The sequence below is a fragment of the Grammomys surdaster genome, unplaced genomic scaffold (genome assembly GCF_004785775.1).
Source record: "Grammomys surdaster isolate TR1022 unplaced genomic scaffold, NIH_TR_1.0 125603, whole genome shotgun sequence".
In the NCBI taxonomy this organism is placed as follows: Eukaryota; Metazoa; Chordata; class Mammalia; order Rodentia; family Muridae; genus Grammomys; species Grammomys surdaster.
In genome coordinates this window covers 701,069-715,063 of record NW_021620446.1, presented here as the reverse complement: position 1 = coordinate 715,063, position 13,995 = coordinate 701,069, and the positions used below count along the sequence as shown (strand labels likewise).

At 54.8% G+C, this 13,995-nt stretch overlaps 2 protein-coding genes across 10 annotated transcripts; both read left to right on the top strand.

The window, feature by feature from the left end:
- The first annotated feature begins 256 nt into the window (after window positions 1–256).
- Window positions 257–8,301, top strand: Slc25a22 (solute carrier family 25 member 22). Of its 7 annotated transcripts, none has more exons than XM_028786971.1 (10): window positions 257–559; window positions 3,733–3,915; window positions 4,040–4,165; window positions 4,412–4,467; window positions 5,296–5,386; window positions 5,909–6,027; window positions 6,135–6,309; window positions 6,391–6,545; window positions 6,624–6,699; window positions 6,792–8,301. In XM_028786971.1, the coding sequence occupies exons 2-10, from the start codon at window positions 3,896–3,898 to the stop codon at window positions 6,943–6,945; spliced, it is 972 nt and encodes a 323-aa protein (XP_028642804.1). In that variant the 5' UTR covers window positions 257–559; window positions 3,733–3,895; the 3' UTR covers window positions 6,946–8,301. The 7 variants fall into 7 exon arrangements, with proteins under 7 accessions (XP_028642804.1, XP_028642811.1, XP_028642806.1 ...); XM_028786978.1 differs by having other exon boundaries at window positions 306–346; XM_028786973.1 differs by having other exon boundaries at window positions 496–573.
- Window positions 8,302–8,487: 186 nt separating this feature from the next.
- Cend1 (cell cycle exit and neuronal differentiation 1) lies at window positions 8,488–11,625 on the top strand. 3 transcript variants are annotated; one of them, XM_028787031.1, is made up of 2 exons: window positions 8,488–8,733; window positions 10,054–11,625. In XM_028787031.1, the coding sequence occupies exon 2, from the start codon at window positions 10,151–10,153 to the stop codon at window positions 10,598–10,600; it is 450 nt and encodes a 149-aa protein (XP_028642864.1). In that variant the 5' UTR covers window positions 8,488–8,733; window positions 10,054–10,150; the 3' UTR covers window positions 10,601–11,625. The 3 variants fall into 3 exon arrangements, with proteins under 3 accessions (XP_028642864.1, XP_028642865.1, XP_028642863.1); XM_028787032.1 differs by having other exon boundaries at window positions 8,488–8,775; XM_028787030.1 differs by having other exon boundaries at window positions 8,625–8,738.
- The last annotated feature ends 2,370 nt before the right edge of the window (window positions 11,626–13,995 follow it).

The window sequence follows — 13,995 nt, the reverse complement described above, 5'->3', positions numbered from 1 at the left end:
TGTGTGTGAGACAGAGTACCTTTGTCATTCTCCCCATCCATGTGGGTCCCCAGGAATGAACTCAGGGTCATCAGGCTTGGTTGTAAGCACCTTTGCCCAATGAGCCATCTCTAGGCCCTCACGTGTACTATTCCCCGGGGTAGGGAGGAACCATTCTACATAGTAACCCTGCAGCAGGTAAGGATACAAAGTCATCTGTGACAGAATGGTGCATAAGCCCTGCCCACCAGGGTCTTATGGGCGGTGTCTAAGGAGCATCTATCATAAAGCTCCAGGACCAAACCTTTATCAGACCATCCCATCCCCACGCTTCCTACTACCTATTCTCAGTCTATTCTGGCTTGAGGTAAGAACAAGGGAGGGCCTAGGGATACGCTAGAAAGCCCACTCCCCCAAGGATGGCCTGAGGCTGTGGTAGTGGCCTTGCCGGCCGGGAGGGGGAGCCGATAGCAGCAAAATCTTAGGGCGGAGCGGGCGCGCCTCCGCGAGACGCCTCCCCGCCTAGGTGCAGGCCCGGCGCGCGGCACAGCGGGGAGGCGATCTCGGCGGCGGCAGTGTGGTGAGTCCTAGCCGGTCAGTTCCCGTGGGGCCCACCCAAATCTGGCTGGGTTGCAGGGAGGAAAAAGGGTGGCATTGGTGGCTGGGAGAGGTGACATCTGCGCAGACACTGTGGAGCCTGAACCGGTGGGTACCTCCACCGACCGGCTGTCTCTGGGTGTGGAAGGCCGTGCTCGGTCCCGGCTCTGCCGGGCGCGCTCCCCGCGCACACGTGTCCCAGCAGAGTGGGAGCTCCAGAGCTGAGGCTGGAGTTCTTTCTGCGGGGGGTGGGGGTGCTGCACACGTGAGAACCCACTGGACTTGCGTGGGTACATACATGGTCAGAGTCCGCGTAGTCTGGCTAGAGATAACGAGGCCAGCTGAGCCCGGACCGTGGGGTAAAGGGCATGATCTGGCTGGAACAGAGGATGTGCCTATACTGCTTTTCCTTTGTAGGACAGCTGGAGTACCTTTCTGTGGGAAACCTTTTTATAGCCCTTGTAGCTAGCAAGACAAAGCTAACCTCCCTAAGAGGAAGGGGCAAGGGAGACTGGATTGGGGGGGAAGGGCGCTCTGGTGGTGAGGCTCAACCCCAGCCCAGACACAAACCCAGCCCCTTCCCCCCACCCTCTCTCTCAGCTCTTTGGAGCTGGCTGTTGTTCTGGAATTCTCTGTAGACCAAGTTGTCTTTGAACTCACAGAGATCCACCTGCCTCTGCCTCCCGAGGGCTGGGATTAAAGAAGGGAACCAGGATGCTTTTCTTTTAGGTAGGAAACGGGCAGCTTTATTCGTAAAAAATCGGGAAGAACGTGTATGGAGCTATTAGCCTCTATATGCTAACCTGGCTTTTCTCAGTTGGCCTGTGGCTTGACTGGGGAAGAAGGCAGAAGCTCTGGATCCTCAGTGGCCTGACTAGACAATCAGGTTTCTATGGTAATATAGACAGTGCTGAGGAGCCCTGACAGCTGTCTCAAACTGATGAGAGTTAAAGAACACACACACACAAGCTAAGAGTGATGGCACACACCTTAAATCCTAGCACTCAAGAGGCAGAGCCAGACAGATCTCTAAATTTGAGGCCAGCCTGGTCTACAGAATGAGTTCCAGGACAGCCAAGGCAATCGTCTCTCAAAAAATCCTAAATCAAAAACAAACTCTAGGAGTTGGGGAGGCAGAGAACAAACCAGAGGGTTCCCTTTGCCTGTTCCAGGCAGCAGAACCCCTGTTTTCTCTGGTGTTCCGCCTGTTTTGTTTAGTTCTGGGTGCAGGGCTGACTCAGCCCTGGGGATCTCAGTGCCGCCTGGCTCTTCCCCCATGGACTTCAGACTGTCTGTCTGACTTCCAGGATACACACAACACCCAGGTCCCCAGATCGCAGATATGAGGGGAGGTAGCATCTGAGGGACAGCAGGCTGAAGGAAGAGGCATAAGGAAGGCTGGGGCAGCAGAGGTTGCTGCTATAGCTAGTTTACACTTGGAGCATGGTATGGAGTAAGAAATCAGACTACAGTTCAGAGGTCAGAGGTCAGGCCTTCACCACACACAAGGGCTAGGAGGGACAGGTACTCTTCCACTGAGGCCCCTGGTATGCAGAGGTCAGAGGGCACCTGGAGTACTGCCTCCACCTCCGTGCCCTCTGGTCCCACCAGGTGAGTAGGGCCTGTGCTTGGTGGTGGGTGGCCTTTGAAAGTCAAGCATCCTTTTTTTGTCCTTTCCAGAGAACAGGTCTACTTTCCTGTGCCCTAACCTAGCGTTCCCTGATAGGTACACCCAGATCTCACGGCACAGTGGTTGTTGACCCATTTCTCAAGAGCACATACTGACAGGTCCGTACAGAGTGTCCCATTCCCCAAGGCTCCAGGGCTGTAGACCAATCTGTGCTTATTCCAGATAGAAACCTACTGAGTGGCCTGAAGCTGGGGTCCCTGTGGGTAGGCAACCTGGTTGGTTTGTTTCCTTCTTTAGCATAGAGTCTGGGCCCAGCCCCAGACCCCCAGAAGTTGTCTTACCCCTCTCTTCCTTTTCCCATAGCTGCAGAGATTACCATTTAGCCCAAAGTGAAAGAGAAAGTCCTCCCCCCCCAGGCCCGCCCCGCCCCTCAGCCAATCCCTGTAGGCTTTTGTCTCCTCCCCCTGGCCAGCCTCTTTATCTCCTCTGTGAGCTTAGTTGTTGGAGCGGCGGAGGAGCAGTTGTCCGCACTCTGGGGTGCACTCAGGGTGAGCAGGACCCCGTGGATTGTGGGGGGAGAGACGGGTAGTAGGTCCAAAGTCACAACTCAGTCTGGGGGCTTTTTAGCATGATGCAGCCATGTGACCCCATGTGGCAGCACTGAGGATACTAGCCTGTGTGTGACAGCTGACCTCTGAGGGCTCAGGAAAAAACACAGGGAGAACCAGGACTGGATTTTATGATTGTGTCCCTCCTGGGAGACCCCCACCCCCACCCTGAGGCAGGCGCTTGTTGTCTCTTCTCTCCCACTCTAAAGTTATGGGATATACCAGCCACAGATGCTTCAGGAGGCCAGCACCCCTCTCCCTCCCTCTTCATACCATTTATTCTTGACCTCTCTTCCCCAAATCCTTATCCCCAGGCTCCTGTGCCTTCCAGGAGTGAAATACTTCCCTTGGGAAGTGGGAAGGAAGGTGGACAGCCAGCTCGGTGTGGGCGGGGATCTTGCTTCTCTATGGGAAGGGGCTCTGTGGCTCAAAGTAAACTGCTATGGAACTGCGTCTGCTCCGGCCAGGAGCTTCCCAAAGGAAGAACCACTACCTCCCCATCCCACTGAAAATGGCAGGTGCTAGCTGCCTCTGCTCAAGGATGGGAACTGGTTACCACAGCTCAAGTCTGGGGTCCAAGTACCACTGCATTAAAAGGCATCTGGCCCTTTAAAAGCTGGAGCTTGCCTTCTGTGCGTGAGCAAATGCGTGTGAGCGGTGTGAGCGTGAGTTCCTGGCTGCCTGGGAGGACGCCACGGGGAGGGCATTGAAGTGAAGCCAGGTGGCCCCAGGGATGGGTGGCCTCCCTTTCTTCCTCCACTCACCCCTCAGTGTATCTTCAGGGTACCTTGATGGCTGCAGCCTGAATCATGGGGTCTAGGGAGTGAGGGGCTTCAATCCCTTGTGAGATGGTGGGTGGGTAGAGGGCTTCTTTTTTTGATAGGCCCCTTTTATCACTCATTCTGTCCTTTCTTTCAGGTGGCAGAAGTCTTGAAATTGCTCTGAAGGTGAGGACATCCCCTCCCCCTCAGCAGCCACCACCGCCAGCCACCCACATCGTCCTCATCCGCCCCTCCCCATCAGTGCCTCCACTTACATCGCCCGCCCGGCCTGAGCCAACCTCCTGCTTCACTTGGTGTAAATGGCTGATAAGCAGATCAGGTCAGAGGGACCCCAATCCCTGGGCTTTCGGTCTTGGCTTTCACCCCCTCCCCAGCATGACCTCCCTACCCCTCCATCCTGTGGTTGAAGATGTTAATCCTGACACTCGACCCTGCATACACAGCCTGCCGGCCAAGCTCATCAATGGTGGCATCGCTGGGCTAATCGGGGTCACCTGCGTGTTCCCCATCGACCTGGCTAAGACACGGCTGCAGAACCAGCAGAATGGCCAGCGCATGTATGCCAGCATGTGAGTGACAGCTGCCTAGCAGGGGTGAGGGTGCAGCTTCCACCTTTGATCTCTGCTCCTGCACCCCTGGATTTGATGAAAAGGAAAAATCACAGGGCAGGCCTGGGAAAGATCCCGTCCCTGACAGAGTCTTTGGCTTCTCTGCCCTGGATGAGCATAGTGGGTAGAGACAGTACTGGCTGCCCTTACCTGAATCAGGGCCAGGGTCCAGCTGGCCACAGCTTATTGCCATCCCCTTGACTACAGGTCTGACTGCCTCATCAAGACCATCCGCTCTGAGGGCTACTTCGGCATGTACAGGGGTGAGGCTTTGGGGATAGACGGCAGACGGGTCTGGCTGGGAGCAGGGACAGGGATGCATGCCTGGGCTTGGTCTGTAAGTATAGACGTGTTATGTGGTGCTGGTAGCACCTGAGCACAATGGGGGCACCTGCCAACCCTTCATGCTGGGGAGATTGGATGTCTGAGGGGATAGTCTTCTGCAGGGTGGCAGGTCTCCACCCTCACCTGAACACCCTGCTATCTTCTACTGGAAGAGCAGGACAGGTTTTGTTTCTCCTTCTCTATCCTAGTGGCTCAGGTCTCCTCCACTACTTCATGTGACAGGCTGGACCACATCTGTGCCTAGAGACCAGGGGCATTAAACAAAGCAGCTTAGAAAACAATCCCTGAGGGTGGATTTGCCCAGATGCTGTGTAGCCCTGAGCCCTCAGCTCTGATCAGCTGTCCACAGCCTTCCCTGAGCCCTGACCCATACTGTGGTCCTGCCAGTGGGCGCACCTGTCCCCAGGAGGAAGTCCCACCGTAGTCTCAGGGGCCTGCTCCTCATTGCCTCTTAGGAGAGGCTCCTGTTCTGCCAAAGCCAGAGACAGATGGAGGTGGAATGCTGGGGAGGAGGACACAGCGCCACCCCATCCTGCCTGGTTCCCGCCTGCCTGGCACAAAACAAACCCATATGTGGGTGAGAGGGCAGGAGGCTGCAGCCAAGGAGTGGCAGGCAGGGCTTTGCCAGTGTGGAGCAAAGCAAGCGCTATCCCACAGCCTCCCCAACCCAAGCTACCCAGCAAGTCTATCCCCACCTGACCTGCCTGTATCCCCCAAGCCTCAGCTGACCCTCAGATGCCCCACAGGAGCAGCAGTTAATCTGACCCTGGTCACCCCTGAGAAGGCTATCAAGTTGGCTGCTAATGACTTCTTCAGACATCAGCTCTCCAAGGATGGGTGAGAGGCTCGGCCACGCTGGCTGCTGGGGTCTAGGTCCTAAGGAGGGGTGTGTTGCTAATCCCACCCATCCCCCCAGCAGTCCCCTAGACTGATACCAGACCCCAGAGTCTCTTCTACCTCAGCCCCTTTGCTCAACATCTCTGACCTTGTGGGGGCGGGCACTTCCCTGCTGCCCACGTGAGGAGGTGCAAGGCAGCTGCTGAGTCAGTGTCTCTTGGCCCCTAGCCACTGTCTGCTGCCAGAATTTGGGGGCATTGAGCAGTTACCCCATCACTGGAGTGTGGGGGTACAAGGTTGGCCCCTTCTGTTCCCCATTTCTCTTTATGAGCCCCTTGCGTATGAAACCATCTGTCCTTTGGGCTGGATGCCTGTTGCTGGAGAGTCTGGAGCCCAAGGCTGTGCCCCCATGGGACCTCCACAGTTCCCATCCCCCTTTACACCAGTGAATCAGACTGTCCCTGACCCATGTAGGGAGTTGTTCCTCATCACCTCAATCATAGTCCTGCCCCTACCCTACAGACAGAAGCTGACCTTGCCTAAGGAGATGTTGGCAGGCTGCGGGGCTGGCACCTGCCAGGTGATTGTGACCACCCCCATGGAGATGCTGAAGATCCAGTTGCAAGATGCAGGCCGCATTGGTAAGGTGCAGGGAGGGGAAAGAGCCTGGGTGGGGACAACAGCTAGACCCTGTCCCCTGCCCCTTCCCCAAGCCAGGAGGAAGAGACCAGAGATCCTTTCTCACCAGCTGCTCAGAGGAAGATCCTGGCTGCCCAGGCTCAGCTCTCAGCCCAGGGAGGTGCCCAGCCCTCAGTAGAGGCTCCAGCCGCTCCTCGACCCACAGCCACCCAGCTGACCCGTGACCTGCTGCGGAATCATGGCATCGCTGGCCTCTACAAGGGACTGGGGGCCACGCTACTCAGGTGGAGAGATGGACATGTGGGAAAAGGAGGACTGCCTGCTAGCTCCTCCCCTCTCACCAGCATCCTCCTTCCTCCCAACAGGGATGTCCCCTTCTCCATTGTCTACTTCCCCCTGTTTGCCAACCTGAATCAGCTGGGCCGCCCATCTTCTGAGGAGAAGTCGCCATTCTATGTGTCCTTCCTGGCAGGCTGCGTGGCTGGGAGTGCAGCCGCCGTGGCTGTCAACCCTTGTGATGGTCAGTGTTTGGGGCTGGGCCCCTCACCATTGGGGGTTGGGGCAGGAGCCCCCATAGTGACTCATATGTCTCTTGTAGTGGTGAAGACTCGGCTTCAGTCACTTGAGCGAGGTGTCAATGAGGACACTTACTCTGGGTTTCTGGACTGTGCAAGGTGGGCCAGGTTCCATGAGCTGGGACTGGGCTGGGACAGGGCTGGGACTGGGCTGGGCTGGGCACCAGTTCTGACTTTTTCCTCCCTTACAGGAAGATCTGGAGACATGAGGGCCCCTCAGCCTTCTTGAAAGGTGCATACTGCCGTGCACTGGTCATCGCCCCGCTGTTTGGCATCGCCCAGGTGGTCTACTTTCTGGGCATCGCTGAGTCCCTGCTGGGGCTGCTGCAAGAACCCCAGGCCTGAGCCCATGGCTGCTTCTCCCCAGCCTATGGGCAGGGGCCAGAACAGGGTGACCAGCACAAGCCTGAGGAGGAATGGTCTCTCCCCAGTCCTCCCCATCAAACAGGAAGGCAAGGGGAGGGTGTAGGGTCCACATGGGTGGTTCACACATAGCCCCCGTGTGGTCCTGAAGGGACAAAACATTGGGATCAAGGTCTTATTTATGTAGAAAATGCAGAAATCTGTACATTCCTCAAGCCAGTCCTGTCGAGCCAGTTCTGTCCCATCCTTGTACCTCAACCTAGTCCCACCTGGCCTGAACACCCCATGAGACAGAGCTGGTCTCTGGGCTGGGGCCCCCAGGCCTGGTTTGGGCAGGCAGACCCTACCCTGTAGTCCACTGGCTCTGATCTCTGGGCTCTCCTGGTCTACAAAGGGGACCCACACACACCCAGAATTATTTATTGAGTTAGCTGTGCCCACGTGGCTCTGCCTGTCCTCCGTCCATCCGTCTTTGCCCCTGCTGCTCTTCCCACCTCATCCAGGACTCCACTCTGCCTCCCCAGCCAGCCTTACAGGAGGCTCGGAGTGTCTTTGCCTCATGTCACGCTAGGATTCCTAGGCTGGGTGTGCTGCCACATTCAAGTGTCGCCCCAGGCACCCCACACATACTCTTCCTCCTGAGCCTTTGGACCCCCACCATGTGGGACCCAGATTGCTTGAGATCTTTGTGTGCCTGTGGTGGGCAGTTTGCTCCCCCACCCCTAGCAGTCAGCTGGCCAGGCTGCTTGGGGATGGACGAGCCCATAAGGGCACAGTTGCCTTTCCCCATGGAGTCAGGCACCCTGTGCTTGTGTGCTGTTTGTGCCTCAGGACTCTATTGCTGACCCCGTCCAATAATTTAGTTCTCCAGCCTGGTAACTCTTCTGATAGAGCCCCACTCCTGGACAGAGATTGCTTGTGGGGGAAGGGCAGGCATGAAGGCCAGTATGGAGCCTGGGCCTCCCAGCTCTCTGGGCCTCTGTCCATGTTTGGAAAGCCCCACCCTTCCAGCCCTGGCTCCTCTGTTCTGAATCAAAGCAGTCCTCCCCTGCCCTGGCCATGTGATTGTGTTTGGTGATTGACTGAAGTGCTGGTGCTGTGTCCCTCAAGCCCAACCCCCTCCATGGAGGCCCCTTCCCAGTGACACTACCTGGGGCTCAAATCTGGGCTGCCCCTAGTTCACGGTTGCTCCTGGGAGCCACCCCTCCTATTATGTCTGTACCTTGAAAGCTGCTGCTGCTGCTTACAGAATTATATTTTTTTTCTTTTGAAGAGTTTTAAGAAGTTGTAACTTTTTGTGTCTTGTCATGTAAAAGATAAATAAATATTCTAAATAGATGCCTGCTTTCAGAGTCTGTGCTTCGGTGGGACGGTGGGGAGAAGACGGACAGCGAAACTAGAAACTAGCCAGGTTTTTTGTGCAGACCAGCATTGCCCAGGTCTCCACCCTTGCAGACTCCTAACTCACAGTCTGGATAGGATACAGTCAGGCAACCTTGCCCCGCCTTCTGGTTACGGCTCCTCAGATGTGAGAAGTGAAGCTAGGCATAGGGACATCCCACCTCACCCCTACCTCCGGGTTCCCAGGGTGTAGCAGGCGTGGCCCCGCTTACGCAGCTGTCCCCGCCCCTTGCCTCTGGTCCTGCTGTCTTGCGCCTGGAGTGGTGCATTGTGGGAAACTCCTGAGCACTCCTCGGTATCCGCAGCCACCGCCCGCTGTCATCCCGTGAAGCGAATGCGCAGCGAGAAGCTGGAGGCCCCAAAGAAGACGTAAGGTGACAGGCTCTTCTGAGGACGGGCAAGGACAGGGAGGTAGGGTGGGATTGGGGTCGCTGAGTCTTGTGGCCAAGCAGTAGTGCATTGGCCTTGAAGGTCACTGGGGTTGTGGTGTGAGCACCTTACTCTCCCGGGCTCAGCAGCCCTGGGGAGGCAGAAGAGGCAATTGGAAGGATAGAATGTAAATGTAAGCCGAAAATAACCAAGGACAGTTAACTGCTGTGTGTAAACTTGATGCTAAATGGCTAAGGCCTCTCCCGAAATGTAACGTGGAGGAGCTTCCTGGGAGGTGGGCAGCACCTGCGTTTCTGTACTGGTTATCTCCATCACGGTGTGACCTTCAAATGACCTTCGGTGTGTTCACTGTGCCTGGTAGGGGGGCTTGGAGCTTGAGCTTCTCAAATGGCCGCACACAGGCCATTTATCCTCCTGGGGTAGAGGCAGACAGGTGGCCCTGAGTCTTCCAGACTAGAGCCTCTGTGCAGCAGGGTGGGCAGGCCCCAGTCTCCCCCACTAGGATAGGAGAATCAGGGTGAGGTCTTTACTCTGCATTGCCCCAGGCAATGCTGCCAGGGACCCTCAGCTCCTGTAGCACGGCCTTGAGCTCAGCAAGGAACCCTTGCCCTTGAGCTGGATGAAGCTGTGACCCGTATTGGGGAAAGGGCACTGGATCGAAGCTGGGTGGGGCAGATGGCTGACCAGAAGCACAGGCTAGCAGATTCCCTAATGGCTTCTCTGCCTCCATTTTATCACTTCCTGGTGACCTGGATCTACTCTCCGTCTGACAGTCTGAGAACCCAGACTCTGGGCTCTTTCCCTGTCCTTCCCTTCCTCTTAGTCTCTCCTCAAGCTGAGACCAAGTCACCATAGCATCCCATTCTGTGAAATAGCAACAAGCTCTGGAGATAGCATGTAGCACTTAGCTCTGACAGTGCTCACCATGACTCCTGCCTGTCTCCCTTGAGCAAATACTCTCCCTTGCAGTTTGTAGGGTTAGAGCCATATTTCTACAACAGAGCCTTTCTACCCCCCCACTGTGGGATAGACACAGTTCGTGTGTGACAAGACTGGATTATAGGTTAGGAAACTGAGCCCTTTGGTCTCAGGAGTTGGAGGGGTTTCTCCAAGAATGGTCAGAAGGAGATAGAGGCCAGGCCTTGGAAGAGGAGGGAGTAGACCCACAGGATGCTCCTCAGTTGGAGCTTCTAGAGAATTCAGGGAATTGGGAATGTTATCTCTACGGGGGCAGGGGCAGATGAGCTATACAGAAGGAGTGCTGTCCCTTGTCACCATCTCACTTGTGTCTCCCTCCAGACCCATATAATGCCCAGAGGTGAGCTATCCTGAGCCACTGTGGTCTAGCCACCTGCCAGTCACACAAGCCCAAAACCAGCTGCCAGCAAAAATCATCATGGAGTCCCGAGGAAAGTCAGCCGGCAGCCCAAAGCCAGACACCAAGGTGCCTCAGGCCACAGCTGAGGCCAAGCCCACTCCAGCTGCTGATGGGAAAGCTCCCTTGACCAAGCCTGTGAAGAAGGACACCCAAGCAGAGAAGCAGGAGCAACCAGCAGCCCCTGGGCCAGCCACTACCAAGAAGACACCAGCCAAGGCAGATCCTGTACTTCTCAACAATCACAGCAACCTGAAGCCAGCTCCCACTGTGCCGGCAGCCCCCAGCAGTCCTGATACAACCTCAGAGCCCAAGGGTCCTGGGGATGGGGCAGAGGAGGACGAGTCCAACACTGGAGGCCGAGGTCCCTGGCCTTGTGAGAACTTGACCCCTTTGCTGGTGGCTGGGGGTGTGGCCGTGGCCACCATAGCCCTAATTCTTGGTGTAGCCTTCCTAGCCCGGAAAAAATGATACCTGGTGTCCAGGTCAGGACACAAACCACTTTCTGTACAGACCTGAATATATAGTGCATGCAAGGTCCTAGATATTTATCTATACATATACATAACACACACATACACACACACACACACACACACACACGTATATGTATGCTACATACATCCGTGCAGCAGGAAAGAAATAGACAGTGAGCCCACCTCCACTGACCCCAGCACGCCCTCTCCCAAGTAGTTCTGGGGTAGGAGCCGCCCAGCTATGCAGCTTGCAGGAAGCACTAGCATGGAGCAAAGGGGATAGCTTGGACAAGATAACTAGGAATAGATGCTGGGTGTGGCCTCTGAAAGATAATGCTAGAATAGGCTGGTCCTGTGGGGACACTAAAGGGCATGGCTGTTTTACTCTCCCCACTTGTCTTTTGAGCAGCCAGGAGCAGTCTGTCTGGGCCTGATGCTGGGAGACTGACCTGAGGGTGGGAATCAAATCTGCAGAGCTACCTCTACCCACTGTCCCTGTCCTGGTTGAATGGAAAAGGCAAAGCTTGACAGCTGAAGTTGGGATGGGGTCCCCACCCCCTCCTTTTTTTTTAAATGTACACCCCAGGAGAGCTCCTGAGGCTAGGACCACCTTACTTCCTGCCCAGAGCAGCCAGTTTTCCGGGGGAGGGGTGGTGCCTGATAGGAAGGCAGGAAACATGGAGGAGCCACAGTACAGTTCTGCCTGCCCAATATTCCCAATACTGTCCTTCCTGCCTGCACCCAACACCCCCTTGAGTTTAACAGCGTATAAATGCAATAACACAGGTAGAGTAGAACTGCCCAGTGAGTGGCAATCACTCACTGTCTGCAGGAAGACCTGCTGTGCAGCCCTTCTTTAGTGCATCTGGCCCCAGCTTGCCCCTTGGTGTGGTGACAGTGGGCAGCTTCCCAGAAAACTGCAGTGGGCTCTAAGGAAACATTGTCCTCACCTGGCCAGCAGCGGCGAGGACCTTGGGCCTGAGTGGAGGCTGAGTCTGAAATAAACCGTTACAATATAAAGGCTGGGCTGGTGTCCTCACCTGCATGGGGCTGGGAGTGGCAAAGACTTCCCACTGGGGTATGCGTGGGCCACAGTCATTGTGTAGGCTTTCCAGGGAACAGGGAGAAGTCTGACGTCCTCCTTCATGCTCTGATCATTATGGGCTACACGTGCCTACAGCTCCAACCAGACCCTCCCCCATCCCAGGTACTCCCTCCCTGGCCTCTGTGGGAGCCTGAACCCAGATGGGCATTTAGGAACTTCACAATGATAATTGTGTCTGTTCCACCCCACCATGTCCCCACCCACCCAAGGCCTGGGCTGCTACTCACAGTGTACTGGGACACAGGCTTTGCTCCTCAGAACCTGTGCCAGCAAGGAGGGCCCCTCTACTATGAGATGCAGGAGAAGCTGAGGTCAGGTCCCTCTCTAGTCACCTTGGTTCCACAGCTCCCTGAGCCTATTCTGCCGTAGTGTGTTCAGCACATGGGAACTGTGAGTGAGGCTGTCAGGTAGTGGGCTGCAAAGCCCAAGGCTCATTTGGGATTATATCATCCTGGGCCCCACCTTTCCATCCTAGGGGCCGCTGAGGCTGGCAGGCAAGTTTGTTGACCTGCTCCTCCGAGGCTTTCTTTGAGCTGGCATTTTTTTGTTTGTTTGTTCTGTTTTGTTTCCAATCTCTTGGTAACCACCCTGCTCAGAGAAGTAGCTCTGCCCGAATAACACATCCCATCCAAATCTGGACAACTCCAACAGGATGAAGACATTTGAAATGAGCACCTGGCCTTCTTCAGACCACTCTTCCTAGTCTCCCTTTGACCACTGTCAGTACAGACTGTCTCTTTCAAGTCCAGGCTGGCTCCTGCCTGACTCAAGAATTCCTGAAGAGGGTTCTGGACATGCCGGACACACAGCCACCTCCAGCTCATCTGCACTGCAGGTGCCAAGGCTGCCTGCGCTGCCTGGTGGACATTCGCTGCGTCACCCAGTACTCCCATCCACCCATCCTTTGCCTTGCACTTAAAACACATAAGCTCCTCAGGCATTGCATTGCACTGGGAGGCTGCAGAGGTGGTGGCTGTGAGCGTCTGCTGTGGTGAACCACTGAAAGCTGGCACTTTTAAGTGATATTCTGCTCATGCTGTTGCTCCTTATTCTCTATTGAAGTACCTTTAGGTTGTTTTTTAAAACATTGGTGCCTGGGGCGAGAGACATGGCTCACCAGTTAAAAGCATTAACTGCTCTTCCAGGGGACCTGGATTGGATTCCCAGCACCTACATAGTGCTTAACAACCATTTGTAAAGGATCTGATGCTTTCTTCTGGCCTCCCCCAGGTAATCGGCACACACATGGTACACAGACATACAGGCCAAACACCCATACATGTAAAAATTAGTTAAAATGTTGGTGGCTTGAGAGATGGCTCAGTGGTTAAGATCACTGACTGCTCTTCCAGAGGACCTGAGTTTGGTTCTCAGAACCTACATGATAGCTTGCAACCTGTAACAGCAGTTCTAGGGAACTGAGCTACAGATACACATACAGGTAAAACACACATATGCACAAAATAAAAGACTTAAATCTCAGTAAAGAGAATACTGGCACCTTTACACAGGGCAGAAATGAAAACTTTGTGAAGCCTTGCTCTGGTTTAGACCTGGAAAGTTCTTTGTAGGCAATGCTGTGTTGCAGACTGGGGGTCAGCTGGTATGTACGCTACTAGAAGGTAGTGAGGACGTTAAGGGTGGAGCTGGGTAAGGGGGACTTCAGGCCATTCAGGGGAATTTGTTATTTGCCTGTTATAGTTAATTTCTAAGCCAGATGTGGTGGCCCCTGCCCTTAATCCCAGCAACTGAGAAGTAGACGCAGATTGTTCTTTGTGAGTTCCAGGCCAGCCTGGTCTACATAGTGAATTCCAGGATAGTCAGGGCTACACAAAAGACCCTGTCTCAAAACTGTAGAACAAACCAGAGGTCAACTCAGGTATCAAGCCTTAAGCACTGTTTAGTTTATCTACCTTGTCTTTCTGTTTATGTGTATGCCTAATTTGCCTGCATGTATGTCATTGTACTACCTGCATATCTGGTGTCGAGAGGTCAGAAGAGGGTGTAGTTATCTTTTAGAACTAGAGTTACAGATGGTTGTAAGATGCCCTATGGGTACTGGGAATCAAACCCAAGTCCTCTGGAAGAACAGCCAGTGCTCTTAACTGCTGAGGCATCTCTCTAGCCCTGATCAACTTTTTGTTTTGTTTTGAGACAGGATCTCTCACTGGTCTGGGACTATTTAGGCTAGGCTAGCTGATCAGCAACCCTTAGGAATTCCTGTTTCTCCCCAGTGCTGAGGTTACAATTGTGAGCCACTGTACCTGGCTTTTCTATTTTATGGT

Bases quoted from the DNA above. Each gene is read 5' to 3' on its own strand.
- Slc25a22 (XM_028786971.1), top strand. From the start codon at position 3,896: ATGGCTGATAAGCAGATCAG. The intron at 4,166-4,411 runs GTGAGTGACAGC...CCTTGACTACAG, and splicing joins CAGCGCATGTATGCCAGCAT to GTCTGACTGCCTCATCAAGA. The intron at 6,028-6,134 runs GTAAGGTGCAGG...CTTTCTCACCAG, and splicing joins GCAAGATGCAGGCCGCATTG to CTGCTCAGAGGAAGATCCTG.
- Cend1 (XM_028787031.1), top strand. From the start codon at position 10,151: ATGGAGTCCCGAGGAAAGTCAGCCGGCAGCCCAAAGCCAGACACCAAG.